Below are 15,902 nucleotides of genomic sequence, written 5' to 3'. Positions count from 1 at the left end.
TTGGTGCGGTGATAAACGTGATAAAACTCTCCAAAATACTGAAATTTTGGAGATACCCAAAAATTAATCCGAATCGATAATTTTTCGTAATTAAATTTTCTTCCCAATGAGTATCCCAAAATACCAAATTACAGTCGATTCGATTGAAAAATGAGTCCAATTTCTGCAAAATGACGAAATTTTTGAGGTACCACTATATGGGGGCTACCCTCAAACTTGGACCAATATTTATAATTATCGGTAATAAGATTTGCTACCCAATGTCAAATTAGATCCATTTTGGGTCAAAAATGTCCCCAAAATAACAAATAATATGGGTACCGTAATATGGGGGCCACCCTAAAAATTGATCCCGAATCGATAACTTTTGGTAGGAAGATTTGCTACACAATGAGTATCCAAAAAAAAAAAATACTAAATTAAAACCATTATGGGTGAAGAATGTTGCAAAACTCCCCAAAAGGTCCCCTTATATGTACCCATATTGATATTTGGTTGATGGAACTAGTTTCCTCCTGATGAGTGTTCAAAATACAAAATTACAGCCAATTCGATTGAAAAAAATATCCTAAACATCCCTAAAATATGGAATATTTGGAAGGTACCGATATATGAATAGTTTTTTTTTTTAAGAATAAAAATGAAATCTCTAAATAACAACCAATTCGGTTATAAAACGATCCCAAAATTTCGAAAGTTGAGAAGTGTTGTGATATAGGGGGGTTATTCCGAACTGAGAACCCAAAATACCAAAAATAACAGCCAAATCAATTGAAAAACCAGTGAGCGGAGCAGTTTAGTCGGACGGGCCGATACCCTACACAACTACCACGGAACTCTTACTCCGCAGAAAGCCTGGGCTTTATATGCACCCTCTTGACCGGTTAGAGATCAACATCACCTCTTCATTACACTGACCTATTTTCCGTATATTCCCAATATTCATTACAGCCCTGTTAATTGCTTATCGAGATTCGGGTTCACCGAGGGTTGTGTTGTGATGTTCGGCTTGTGACCTATAGATCGACTCGAAAAAACACAAAAATTAAGTTTTCGGTCCACTTCATCCAAAATTTTTTATGTGATTATCACCGAAAATTATAGGCGTTGTCCTTGAATATAACTAGAACCTCTTTGTAAATCTATCAGCGCTTTATTTCTGCCCTCTAACGTTAATCGGTTACTAAATAATATCTGAATACGTAAATAAATAGAATACAAATTTTGTAATTTTTCACACAAAAGTCGGGGCACATTTGACCCGCTAAATAATGACCGATCTTTATCAAAACAGGCATACTTATTCTTTGGCCCAATCCTCTTTTCCATGTGAAATTTCACGATATTCGGCCATAATTGTGATCTCTGGAGAAACCGGAAAAAACGACAAAAATTAAGTATTTGGTCCATTTCATCCCCTAAATATTAACCGATCTTTACCAAAAACAATAGGGGTCTCCATTGGCCAAAACCCATCCTACATGCAAAATTTCGTAAAGACTGGTCCATAAATGTGGTCTGTATCGTGTTTACAAATTATAATGGACGGACGGACACACATGTCTCGATCTACCCAGTTAGTCTAGATATGACGATCGGTATACTTAAAGGTGGGGCTGCACAAAGCTATAATACCCTGATAACATAGTTGTGTAGGGTATAAATAGTTCAGCAATATATCTCACTTTCAGTATCAAACACGCTAGAAGGAGTAGGAGGGGTATTTACATACATTTTAAAGTTCTACCTTAAATGTTCGTCAATAATTTATATAATTATTGGAATCTCCTGTGGATATTTCGAGATGTTGCAAACGGAACTACAAATTTAATATACACTCCACCTTATTGTGAGCGTTATTAAAATATCAAAAAAAGTGTAACCATTAAAAATAACAAAAAAAGAAATCCTTTGCTTTTTTATGTCGGAATTTTTTATGAGATTTTCCTTATAGTGTTAGAGTAGGGTTGTCTATATGTATCTAAATTGTTGTTGCTGTTGTAGCAGCGCTATTGCTTTTACATAATGGGCTGAGGTGACAGACGTTGGCCGAGTAAGACTCGGGTCGTTTCGGATCTGTCGTGGAAACGTGTATCTAAATTGTAGACAATTGTGTTGAGTGGATTTTTAGACGATTAAAAAGAAATAAAAATTTCATTTGTGATAATTTTTTGGAGTAAAATACATTTTAAGATAATGGTTCATTATCTTAAAATTTATTTAAATGAGAATGGAGGTATGGGTGGGTGGTTGTATCATCATCAACGAGTTTTCAGTTTGTTGTCTATGACGTATACTTAATATGACAGCGTATACGACACCACAGCATTCGCAAGATTGTTTTCGAATGGTTACTGAAATTTCATTTAGTGCGTATACGTATTGACACAGTTCATACGCCACTGTGGCCGATATGTTGTAGAATATTCTTACAAAACAATGGAGCATAGAGTTATATGGGGGTTACCTTCAAATGGGGTCAATATTGAAAATTGAAAATCGGTTAAAAATCTTCCCGAAAATATTGAATTTTGAGAAGTCTAAGCAATTGACCCATATTAATTTTTTTGTTTTTGGTATTAAGATTTGATACCTGATCAGAACCCAATGTATTAATTTGGAGGTGAAAAACGCGCCCAAAAATTCACAGATTACGGAAAATTAATATGGGATACCGCAATATGAGAACTATCCTCAAATAAATGTATAAAATGTGTATAACATCTTCAAACTACTGCAATTTAGAGTGCAGAGTTAGATGAGGCTATGTCTAAAGGAGGACATATATTGATTACATAGCTAGGGATTATCGAATATTTGGGGTTATCATTATGTGAGGGGCTAAGCCTAATTAATGACCGATATAGCTCAATTTCACATCCAATATTTTAGTTATGTATCTCACTACTTTCCTTCAGGATGTACCATTATATGGCGGAGATTCCTAAATGCTGGTCGAAATATTTCATCATAGTTAGAAGGCGGAAGGATTACAACAGATTGCTAAATCGTCTTACAATTGCATATTTGGTATTGGAAAAAACTAGCAAAAGTATCCCCATATATGGGGACAACCACAACACACGGAAGAAATCAGATAACTATTTTAATATAAACAAGTGAAAAAGCGTTATGTTCGGCCGGGCCGAACTTTGGATACCCTCCACCATAGATGTACTGACAGGTACTAGAAATGCAAATATAGGGAACATACCAAAAAGTGGACCTATAACGACATTTCTAAAAAGGGATTATGTAAACCTTAATAAAAATTTCAGAAATTTTTAATGGATAATTATACCCTCAGACTTAAGTCTAATGAGGTGTATAAACTTTAACACGGTGAAAATGTGGCTCATAGAAATATTGGTTCTAGACCGCATGTTTCTTTGGACCAAATTCGTTTCAAAAAATTTAGATTTCATCCAAACTTTGGCCATCTTATTATTTCTTTCAATCTTAGTTCAAGTTCGAAGATGGGGAATATCGGTCCACTCCTTCTGGAACCTCCACACAGGGGCTAGGTCTAAATGCGGGCTATAGTTCATTACCGAACCTTACGATCTACTTTTTTACCTCAATATCGTTTGCAGGTGAAATGATTACATTAGAGTCTTAGAATTAAACTCAAAACGCGGAACAAATCAGATAACAATTTTAATATAAAAAGGGGGTTATATGGGGACTACCCCTTAAATGGGGGCGTATATTTTTAATTTTTGGTAGGGAGATTTGTTACCATATACGACTACAAAATAACAAAGTACTGCGAGCCCAAGAACACTAAAATACCGAAATTTTGAGGGTATCGTTATATGAGGGCTACTCGAAAAAGTTGGTCTTTATTTACAATTTTTTGTAGAGAGATTTTCTACCCAATAAGAACTTGAAGTATTAAATTCAAGCCAACTCAGTTGAAAAATACGCTCAAAATCTTACAAAATACTGAAAATTGGGGGTACCGTTATATGGGGGCTACCAGAAAAGATTGATCAATATTTAAATTTTTTAGTGGGGAAATTTGGTACCCAATAACAAACCTATGTACCAAATTTCAGTGAATTCGGTTGTAAAACGCGCTCAAGAACCCCAAAATACCGAATTTTGCTGGGTACCCTTATATGGGGGCTATCCGAAATAATGAACCTATATAGATAATTTTTTGTGAAGAGAATCGGTACCTATTAAGAACTCATAATACTAAATTACAGCCAATTCGGTGGAAAAAATAGATCAAAACCCCGAAAATACCGAAAACTGAAGGGTACCATTATATGGAGGCTACCAGAAAAAGTGGAACTATATTTATAATTTCTTTGTGGAGAAATTTAGTACCCAAAAAGAATCTAATGTAACAAATTTCATTGAATTCGGTTGAAAAATGCGCTCAAGAAACCTAAAATACCGAAAATTGGGGGCACTCTTATATGAAAGCTATGCCTAAACGTGTACCTATATATCTCATCTTCAAACTTGACATGCCTGTAGACAACGGACCACCCTATACAAATTTCAGCACACTACCTCAATTCCTTCTTAAGATAGCGTGATTACAACAGACGGGCGGACGGACGGACATGGCTAGATCGTCTTAGAATTTTATTTTGATCCAGACTATATATACTTTATAGGGTCGGAAATGAATATTTCGATGAGTTACAAACGGAATGACAAAATGTATATACCCTCCATACTATGATGGAGGGTATAAGAATGGTTAAAAAAGTCCCCAAAATATAAATATTTTTCAAAAATACACACATTGAAAAAATATTCTTTAAAAAATCCACGCCTATACTGGACCTAGACAAAATATTCTTGAAAAAAAAAACAAAGCCTATACTGGTCCTAGACAAAATATTCTTCAAAAAATCCACGCCTATACTGGTCCTAGACAAAATATTCTTCAAAAAATCCACGCCTATACTGGTCCTTGAAAAAATATTCTTTAAAAAATCCATGCCTATACTGGACCTAGATAAAATATTCTTGAAAAAAAAAAACAAAGCCTATACTGGTCCTAGACAAAATATTCTTCAAAAAATCCACGCCTATACTGGTCCTAGACAAAATATTCTTTAAAAAATCCACGCCTATACTGGTCCTTGAAAAAATATTCTTTAAAAAATCCACGCCTATACTGGTCCTTGAAAAAATATTCTTTAAAAAATCCACGCCTATACTGGTCCTTAAAAAATATTCTTTAAAAAATTCAGGCCTCTACAGGTCCTTGAAAAAATATTCTTTAAAAAATCCACGCCTACACAGGTCCTTGAAAAAATATTCTTTAAAAAATCCACGCCTACACAGGTCCTTGAAAAAATATTCTTTAAAAAATCCACGCCTACACAGGTCCTTGAAAAAATATTCTTTAAAAAATCCACGCCTACACAGGTCCTTGAAAAAATATTTTTCAAAAAATCCACGCCCACACAGGTCCTTGAAAAAATATTCTTTAAAAAATCCTCGTCTGGTTTAGGACCTTGAAAAAAATATTCTTTAAAAAATCCACGCCTATACTGGTCCATGAAAAAATATTCTTTAAAAAATCCACGCCTACGCTGGTCCTTGAAAAAATATTCTTAAAAAAACCTCCCTTGAAAAAATTTCATAAAAAATACTGGACCTGGAAAACAAATCTACACAAAATTGTAACAAAAAATCAATGAGAATCCCATATTTCAAAAATTTTCACTTTGTATAGCTTTTGAAAAATCAACAGTTAAGCTATGACATTTAAAGAAACCCCATCGGATTTGAATGCCTGGATCTAAGTATAATAGCAGGCAACCAGAATAGGATGTTTCTAAAGAAAAAAACTTTTGCATTCGAACAATTGGCTACAGTTTATAAAAGAGAAAATTCAAAAGAATGAAAACACACACATACACACTCACAACTGAGGATTGCAAATGTAAAAGACTGTTGTTGTGCCCTTGGCGGCTTTGTCCTGTCGCCACAGCTTTAGGAATGCATTTTCCTGATTAGCATCAGGACATCAGCCAAAGTGGCAAGTAAGAAGAGAAAGAAATACAAATAACAAATAGAACAAAGCAGATTTGAAAAGAAAACAAAAAAATGCAACAATGAATCCATCGTTGTTGTCCTATTGCCGTCAACTGTTGACAGGATGGAGAATGGAAGAAAGGATATACAAGCCAAATGCACGAAATGAAAAACTAAAAGAAAAGTTTTACAGAAAAATAAACTTACGAAGAAACGACATGGATATGAATTGAATAGAGAAGAACAACAGCAACAAGTTTAGATGACCGAGCACATCATCAGACACAAAAAGTTCGGAATCTTCGCCACGACCATGCAATAACAACAACAAGGCAAATTGTTAATTTATGTGCTGACACGACGACAATGTCCTTGTCCAAGGAATAATTATTATGGTCGATATATTTTTGTCGTTCAGTTTTAATTGAAATATAAATAACAATTAAGAACAACAACAAAGGAATTCCGACATCTCCATGACTTACAACAGTATTGGGGAATTTTTAATGAAATTCATAAGCAAGTATATTTTAAAGAAACATTTTTGATGGATCACTATGATACTTTGAAGGATCATTTATAGAAGGCGTGGATTTTTAAAAGAATATTTTTTAAAGGTTCAAACAAGGCATGGGGAAGAATATTTTTTCAAGGACATGTCAACCCAAGGGGTGTGTTTTAAAGAATATTTTTCGTGGACCATACATTACAAGGCGTGGTTTTTGTACGGAATATTTTTCAAGGCGTGGCTTTTTTAAAGGATATTTTTTCAAGGACGTGTCAACCCAAAGCGTGGATTTTTCAAAGAAAAATTTTCAAGAAACTGTCAGCACACGCCATTTTTTAAAGAATATTTTTTCAAGGACCTGCCAAACACAAGGCGTGGATTTTTTAACGAATATTTTTTCAAGGACATGCCAAACACAAGACGTGGATTTTTTAAAGAATAGTTTTTCATGGACCTGACAACCACAAGGTGTGGATTTTTTAATAAATATTTCTTTCAAGGACTTGACAAACACAAGGCTAGGGTTTTTTGAAGAATATTTTTTCAAGGATCTGCCAAACACAAGCCGAGGATTCTTTAAAGAATATTTTTTCAAGGTTCTGCCAAACACAAGCCGAGGATTCTTTAAAGAATATTTTTTCAAGGACCTGTCAAACACAAGCCGAGGATTCTTTAAAGAATATTTTTTCAAGGATCTGCCAAACACAAGCCGAGGATTCTTTAAAGAATATTTTTTCAAGTATCCTGTCAACACAAGGCGTGGATTTTTTTAAAGAATATTTTTTCAAGTATCCTGTCAACACAAGGCGTGGATTTTTTTAAAGAATATTTTTTCAAGTATCCTGTCAACACAAGGCGTGGATTTTTTAAAGAATATTTTTTCAAGTATCCTGTCAACACAAGGCGTGGATTTTTTAAAGAATATTTTTTCAAGTATCCTGTCAACACAAGGCGTGGATTTTTTAAAGAATATTTTTTCAAGTATCCTGTCAACACAAGGCGTGGATTTTTTAAAGAATATTTTTTCAAGTATCCTGTCAACACAAGGCGTGGATTTTTTAAAGAATATTTTTTCAAGTATCCTGTCAACACAAGGCGTGGATTTTTTAAAGAATATTTTTTCAAGTATCCTGTCAACACAAGGCGTGGATTTTTTAAAGAATATTTTTTCAAGTATCCTGTCAACACAAGGCGTGGATTTTTTTAAAGAATATTTTTTCAAGTATCCTGTCAACACAAGGCGTGGATTTTTTAAAGAATATTTTTTCAAGTATCCTGTCAACACAAGGCGTGGATTTTTTAAAGAATATTTTTTCAAGTATCCTGTCTGTCAACACAAGGCGTGGATATTTTAAAGAATATTTTTTCAAGTATCCTGTCAACACAAGGCGTGGATTTTTTAAAGAATATTTTTTCAAGTATCCTGTCAACACAAGGCGTGGATTTTTTTAAAGAATATTTTTTCAAGTATCCTGTCAACACAAGGCGTGGATTTTTTTAAAGAATATTTTTTCAAGTATCCTGTCAACACAAGGCGTGGATTTTTTTAAAGAATATTTTTTCAAGTATCCTGTCAACACAAGGCGTGGATTTTTTAAAGAATATTTTTTCAAGTATCCTGTCAACACAAGGCGTGGATTTTTTAAAGAATATTTTTTCAAGTATCCTGTCAACACAAGGCGTGGATTTTTTAAAGAATATTTTTTCAAGTATCCTGTCAACACAAGGCGTGGATTTTTTTAAAGAATATTTTTTCAAGTATCCTGTCAACACAAGGCGTGGATTTTTTAAAGAATATTTTTTCAAGTATCCTGTCAACACAAGGCGTGGATTTTTTAAAGAATATTTTTTCAAGTATCCTGTCAACACAAGGCGTGGATTTTTTAAAGAATATTTTTTCAAGTATCCTGTCAACACAAGGCGTGGATTTTTTAAAGAATATTTTTTCAAGTATCCTGTCAACACAAGGCGTGGATTTTTTTAAAGAATATTTTTTCAAGTATCCTGTCAACACAAGGCGTGGATTTTTTTAAAGAATATTTTTTCAAGTATCCTGTCAACACAAGGCGTGGATTTTTTTAAAGAATATTTTTTCAAGTATCCTGTCAACACAAGGCGTGGATTTTTTTAAAGAATATTTTTTCAAGTATCCTGTCAACGCAAGGCGTGGATTTTTTTAAAGAATATTTTTTCAAGTATCCTGTCAACACAAGGCGTGGATTTTTTAAAGAATATTTTTTCAAGTATCCTGTCTGTCAACACAAGGCGTGGATTTTTTAAAGAATATTTTTTCAAGTATCCTGTCAACACAAGGCGTGGATTTTTTAAAGAATATTTTTTCAAGTATCCTGTCAACACAAGGCGTGGATTTTTTTAAAGAATATTTTTTCAAGTATCCTGTCAACACAAGGCGTGGATTTTTTAAAGAATATTTTTTCAAGTATCCTGTCAACACAAGGCGTGGATTTTTTAAAGAATATTTTTTCAAGTATCCTGTCAACACAAGGCGTGGATTTTTTAAAGAATATTTTTTCAAGTATCCTGTCAACACAAGGCGTGGATTTTTTAAAGAATATTTTTTCAAGTATCCTGTCAACACAAGGCGTGGATTTTTTAAAGAATATTTTTTCAAGTATCCTGTCTGTCAACACAAGGCGTGGATTTTTTAAAGAATATTTTTTCAAGTATCCTGTCTGTCAACACAAGGCGTGGATTTTTTAAAGAATATTTTTTCAAGTATCCAAGTCAAAGAATATTTTTTCAACAAGGCGTGGATTTTTTAAAGAATATTTTTTCAAGTATCCTGTCAACACAAGGCGTGGATTTTTTAAATAATATTTTTTAAAGAATATTTTTTCAAGTATCCTGTCTGTCAACACAAGGCGTGGATTTTTTAAAGAATATTTTTTCAAGTATCCTGTCTGTCAACACAAGGCGTGGATTTTTTAAAGAATATTTTTTCAAGTATCCTGTCTGTCAACACAAGGCGTGGATTTTTTAAAGAATATTTTTTCAAGTATCCTGTCAAACACAAGGCGTGGATATTTTCAAGAATATTTTTTCAAGGACCTGTCAAACACAAGGCGTGGATTTTTTTAAAGAATATTTTTTCAAGTATCCTGTCAATTTTTTCAAGTATCCTGTCAACACAAGGCGTGGATTTTTTAAAGAATATTTTTTCAAGTATCCTGTCAACACAAGGCGTGGATTTTTTAAAGAATATTTTTTCAAGTATCCTGTCAACACAAGGCGTGGATTTTTTTAAAGAATATTTTTTCAAGTATCCTGTCAACACAAGGCGTGGATTTTTTAAATTAGATTTTTAACGTTTAAGTGTAAATGTCGAAAAAATGTCATTACAAAATCAAAATTAAAAAAAAAAATTACAAAAAATTAAATAAAAAATAGCATGTCTTAAACAACAAATGCAACATCAATCTACAGGTGGATGCAGTCAAACATGGCTATAACGACCCCTAGTGAAGATAATTCCGATTTTTTGGAAATTCATTCGGGAGTGTAGCACTTCATTTTTTTTTTTTTGGCCAATTTGTGATCGTTATATCAATGTTTGACTGTAGATACATTTAATAAATATATTTAATTTTTTGTTTTTCAAATAATTCATGTAGCATCATGTCATCCATTTAAATAATATATGTATGTGTTCTGTTGCTTATGGCTCATGCACACCTCTGAAACTTTCGATGAAAATGTCACATAACACAAATCCTCGTAGACTTTCTCATCCTCTTCGGTATATATATCGTTGAGATATTCATGACCGATTTCCGATGTAATGACATGATAATTATAGGCAGCCGCAGCGACACTGTGTAAATTCTGATTACGATCAAAGGCGGCGGCAGCAGCAGCGGCTGCTGCTGCTGACGAAGAGGACGATGATGACATCAATTGTTGACGTTGTTGTTGATTTAAATTGTGAGCCATACTTGTCGACCGTACAGCTGAGGTCGAAGCGGAACGTATTGCCAAGGGTGGAGCCGAAGTGGTACTACTCGAACGTTGCATTAATGGTGGTGGTGGTACCGGCATTTCAGCACCATTCTCTGTTATGCCCATGACAGCGACAGCGCCACCACCACCACTACAGCCACTATGGACGGAATGGGTTTCATCGGTTTCGATCGTTTCACTCAATGCCGAAAAATTGTCATCTTCATAATCTTCGGTATTCTCTGTGCCCATTTCATTTTCAATTGTTATATCACTGTTTTCATCCTCCACCGAGAGGGAGCCGCTTTGCGAAGTGCGATCATAAATTTCCGAAGTATTGTCGAGGCTGCCATTTTTATAAATTTCACCACTAGTTTTTTTTAATTGTTTAACGTTGTTATTTTTAATACAATTTTATATAAAAAATATAGTCATAGAAATGAAAGAAGATATATATAGAGAGAAAGATAGAGAGTAAAGAAGAGAGAGAGTGGTATAGAATAAAGTCATAGAAATGTTAAAATTTCTCTTTACTCAAACTCGGTCTAAATTATTTTAATTCAAATTTAATTTTATTTTTAAATAGTTTTTTAATAAAAAAAAAATATATTGAAACATATTTTTCCATACTTACGTTGAGTGTAAATCCTTGTAGATGGCTTCGTCCGAATGAGATCTTTCGCTGGGGGATAATTGTAAATTAAAGCCTCTGGAAATACAAAAAAAATATTATTTAAAAATTTAGGACTAACATAAAGCTTAAATTTTTATAAAATATTTTGTTCAAGGACCACCACAAGACAAAGGACTTTTAAGAAAGATTTTTTTTCAAGGACCATCCAAAGCATAATATGTTTAAGGAATATTTTTTCTAAGCCCACATAAGGTGAGGATTTTTTAAAAAAATATTTTTTTCAACACGCCGGAATTTTTTAAAGAATATTTTTTTCAAGGATCAAAAGGAACTAAGGCGTGGATTTTTTAAAGAATATTTTTTTCAAGGATCAAAAGGAACTAAGGCGTGGATTTTTTAAAGAATATTTTTTTCAAGGATCAAAAGGAACTAAGGCGTGGATTTTTTAAAGAATATTTTTTTCAAGGATCAAAAGGAACTAAGGCGTGGATTTTTTAAAGAATATTTTTTTCAAGGATCAAAAGGAACTAAGGCGTGGATTTAGGGAACTAAGGCGTGGATTTTTTAAAGAATATTTTTTCAAGGATCAAAAGGAACTAAGGCGTGGATTTTTTAAAGAATATTTTTTTCAAGGATCTAAAGGAACTAAGGCGTGGATTTTTTAAAGAACATTTTTTTCAAGGATCTAAAGGAACTAAGGCGTGGATTTTTTAAAGAACATTTTTTTCAAGGATCTAAAGGAACTAAGGCGTGGATTTTTTAAAGAATATTTTTTTCAAGGATCAAAAGGAACTAAGGCGTGGATTTTTTAAAGAATATTTTTTTCAAGGATCAAAAGGAACTAAGGCGTGGATTTTTTTCCAGGGATATCAAAGGTATAATTCTGTTTTAAAGGACCAAAAGACCTAAGACATGGATTTTTTTAAGTTTATTTTACAATGACTATCAAAGTCGTAATTCTATTTTTAAAGACAAAAGGCCTAAGGCGTGGATTTTTATAAAATATTTTTCAATGACTATCAAAGACGTAGTCCTTTTTTAAAGGACCATATTTTGTATGTGTATTTTTAAGGATTATCAAGGGCCTAAAATTCTTTCAAGTATATTTTTCAAGGCGTAGTCCTTTTTTAAAGGGCCAAAAGTTTTTTTCAGATTTTATTATGAATATTTTTTAACAACCGGGAGGCCAAAGGCATGGATATTTAAAAGAATATTTTTTTCAAGGACCAGCAGTGAAGTGGATACCCACCCAGAACCAATAATATATGACCTAGCCAAGATGAAGTCAGAATAGCAATCAATTGGCTGAAGAATAATAAAGCAGCAGGTGCCGATGGGTTACAAGCCGAACTATTCAAGACTGGTGGTCAGATGCTGATAAGGAGCATGCATCAGCTGATCAATACAATTTGGCTAGAAGAATGCATGCCCAATGATTGGAACATCAGCATCATGTGTCCCGTGCACAAAACAGGAAACAAGAAGATATGTGCCAACTATAGAGGAATAAGTCTTCTTCCCATCGCATATAAAGTGCTATCCAGCGTACTGTGTGAACGACTGAAGCCAATGGTCAGTGATATTATTGGACCATACCAATGTGGCTTCAGACCTGGCAAATCCACCATTGACCAGATGTTCACTCTGCGCCAAATCAACTATTCGCCTATTATAAAGCCGCATTCGACAGCCCTATCCGTTCAGAGGTGTATTAAGCCATGTCTGCGTTTGGCATTCCTGCAAAATTAATTCGGTTATGCAGGATAACTTTAAGCGGCACAAGATGAGCATTTAAAATCGGAAAGGACCTCTCGAAGCCCTTTAATACCGAACGAGGATTCAGACAAGGTGATAGTTTGTCGTGTGACCTTTTTAACATTCTGCTGGAAAAGGTCATACGAGAGGCAAAAGTGAACAGAAATGGCACACTGTACACCAAAGAACACATGTTACTCTCCTATGCCGATGACATCGACATAATGGGTCGAACATTGAGAGCGGTAACAGCCACCTTTGAACAAATTGAGATGGAGTCTGCCAAAGTGGTTCTGGCAGTAAACAGCGAGATGACCAAGCTGATGGTATCAAAGCGTAACACGTCCAGTAGACTCGGACCACCTGTGGAACTTGAGAACTACAGCTTCGAAGTAGTCAAAGATTTTATATACCTTGATACCGCCATAAATAAAACCAATGACGTCAGTTTTGAAATTCGGAGAAGGATGGTGATTGCCATCCGATGCTACTATGGTCTGAGCAAACAACTCAAAAGCAAGGCCACCTCCCGCCAGACCAAACTCACACTCTATAAGACGCTGATACTACCAGTGCTGTTATACGGATCTGAAGCATCAGTACTTCCTTACGCAAGTAGATGAGGCAGCTCTTGGAGAGTTTGAGAGAAAAATTCTCCGAAAGATCTATGGACGGATCTGCGTTGACGGTGAATATCGCCGTCGAATGAACCATGAGTTGTACCAGCTATTCTCGGACATCGACATTGCTAGACGTATTGAGCTGCAGCGACTACATTGGTTAGGTCATGTTGTGAGAATTAATGAAGATGCCCCAGCCCAGAAGGCATATAAAAGCGAACCAGCTGATGGTTCACGCAAAAGGGGAAGGCCAAGAATAAATTGGAAAGATAAAGTCCAAGACAATATCGCCGAAAATGGTCTTTCAAATTGGAAAAACTGCGCAAAAGACCGACGCGCCTGGAAATCTTTTCTAAGCTCGACTTATGGAACGAAAGTTCTGTCACAAGCCAGCTAAGTAAGTAAGTAATTCAAGGCGGGGATTTTTAAAGAATATTTTTTTAGAGCGAACAAAGGGCGGAGATTTTTAGGCGATCCGCCCTGTGATCGCCCTAAAAATATTATTTAAAAAATTTTTTGAAGAATATTTTTTTAGGGCGGAGATTTTTTGAAGAATATTTTTTAGGGCGAACACAAGGCGTGGGTTGTTAAAATAATATTTTTTAGGGCGAACACACGGCGTTGATTTTTAAAGATAATTTTTTAGGGCGGGAATTTTTAAAGAATATTTTTTCAAGGCGGGAATTTTTTTAAAAAATATTTTTTCAAGGCGAGTTTTTTAACGAATATTTTTCAAGGCGGAATAATAAAAATCTATTTCTTCCTATACTTACACAATATTTGGATGTAATTTTTGTACTTTTGCACATTGTGACAATTTGGACAGTGTTATGAGAACTCGATGAAAATGTGTCAAATCATACAGCATACTAGGCTCGAAGAGATCCGCTTCACGCAGCTTAAAATGATTGCGACAGACATCGATGAAAAGTTTAATATTTTTACAGCATAAAAACTGGAAGGAGAGAAACAAATAAAAGAAAATTATTATTTTATCACAAAAAAGGCCAAAGAATTAAAAAATATATAAAAAATCAGTTCCAAAGGATATAGCAAAAAATATCACTGATTTAAAATAAAACCAGTAAGGAAAGTAGTAAAGTCGGACGGGGCCGACTATATGATACCCTTCACCACTATGTGTATAGTAAACAGGACTATTAACATGAAATTGGATGAACTATAAAATATGTGATATTTATCTAAATAAACATGTCATTACATGTAATTCTATGCTCAATTTTGTACGTTGTGCAAAATTTGATGTCAATCTGACTAACATGAGGAGTCTGATGTCCAATTTACTTAAAATCGGGCGAAAATATATATGGAAGGATATATAGGGACTTTGGTGCACCATTTACATAAAATCGGACGAAACTATATATGTGAGCTTTATCTAAATCTGGACCGATTTTCACGAAACTTGGCACACATCAGTCCAGACTAAATGCAGTACGCTATGCCAAATTTCGTGCAAATCGAACGATATAAAGGGAATTTGGTGCCCCATTTAACTGAAATCGGACGAAACTATATATGGGAGCTATATCTAAATCTGGACCGATTTTCTCGAAACATGGCAGACATCACTCTACGCTCAGTTCAGTACGTTATGCCAAATTTCGTGCCAATCGAAGTATATATAGGGACTTTGGTGCACCATTTACATGAAATCGCACGAAACTATATATGGGAGCTATATCTAAATCTGGACCGATTTTCACGAAACTTGGCACACATCAGTCCAGACTAAATGCAGTACGCTATGCCAAATTTCGTGCAAATCGAAAGATATTTAGGGACTTTGGTGCACCATTTACATGAAATCGCACGAAACTATATATGGGAGCTATATCTAAATCTGGACCGATTTTCTCGAAACATGGCAGACATCACTCTACGCTCAGTTCAGTATGTTATGCCAAATTTCGTGCAAATCGAAAGCTATTTGGCGATATTGGTGCACCATTTACATTAAATCGGACGAAAGTATATATGGAAGCTGTATCTAAATCTGGTCCTATTTTCACGAAACTTGGCACACATCAGTCTGGACTAAATTCAATACGCTATGCCAAATTTCGTGTAAATCGAATGTTATTTAGGGACTTTGGTGCACCACATACATGAAATCGTACGAAACTATATATGGGAGCTATATCTAAATCTGTACCGATTTTCCCCAATTTCAATAGGGTTCGTCCTTGGGCCAAATGAATGAGCTGTGCCAAATTTCATCCATTTCGAATAATAAATGCGGCCTGTACATTGTTTACAATTTAACATGGACGGACGGACGGACATGCGAAATTGACTTAGAAAGTCATCCTATGCATATTCTCAAAAGGAACCATGGGTATATCACGATTCCTTTTACCTGTTACAAACATATGCACAAAGACATAATAGCCTGTACCAA

General features: G+C 34.5%; 1 protein-coding gene across 1 annotated transcript in view; it reads right to left on the bottom strand.

The window, feature by feature from the left end:
• LOC133322373 (protein vav) overlaps nt 1–14,435 on the bottom strand; it is a gene marked incomplete at its 5' end in the record, with an annotated part of 37,547 nt that extends 23,112 nt beyond the window's left edge. The window contains 2 exons of the mRNA XM_061531375.1: nt 11,106–11,180; nt 14,254–14,435. Of these exons, the coding sequence (XP_061387359.1) occupies nt 11,106–11,180; nt 14,254–14,435 (257 nt within the window). The remainder of the gene's footprint in view (nt 1–11,105; nt 11,181–14,253) is intronic.
• Nucleotides 14,436–15,902: the final 1,467 nt, after the last annotated feature.

This window comes from Musca vetustissima, unplaced genomic scaffold (genome assembly GCF_032173495.1).
Source record: "Musca vetustissima isolate MV318-11 ecotype Yass unplaced genomic scaffold, APGP_CSIRO_Mvet_v1 utg42822, whole genome shotgun sequence".
In the NCBI taxonomy this organism is placed as follows: Eukaryota; Metazoa; Arthropoda; class Insecta; order Diptera; family Muscidae; genus Musca; species Musca vetustissima.
The sequence above is the reverse complement of the archived record's forward strand: the minus strand, read 5'-3'. Positions and strand labels throughout refer to the sequence as shown.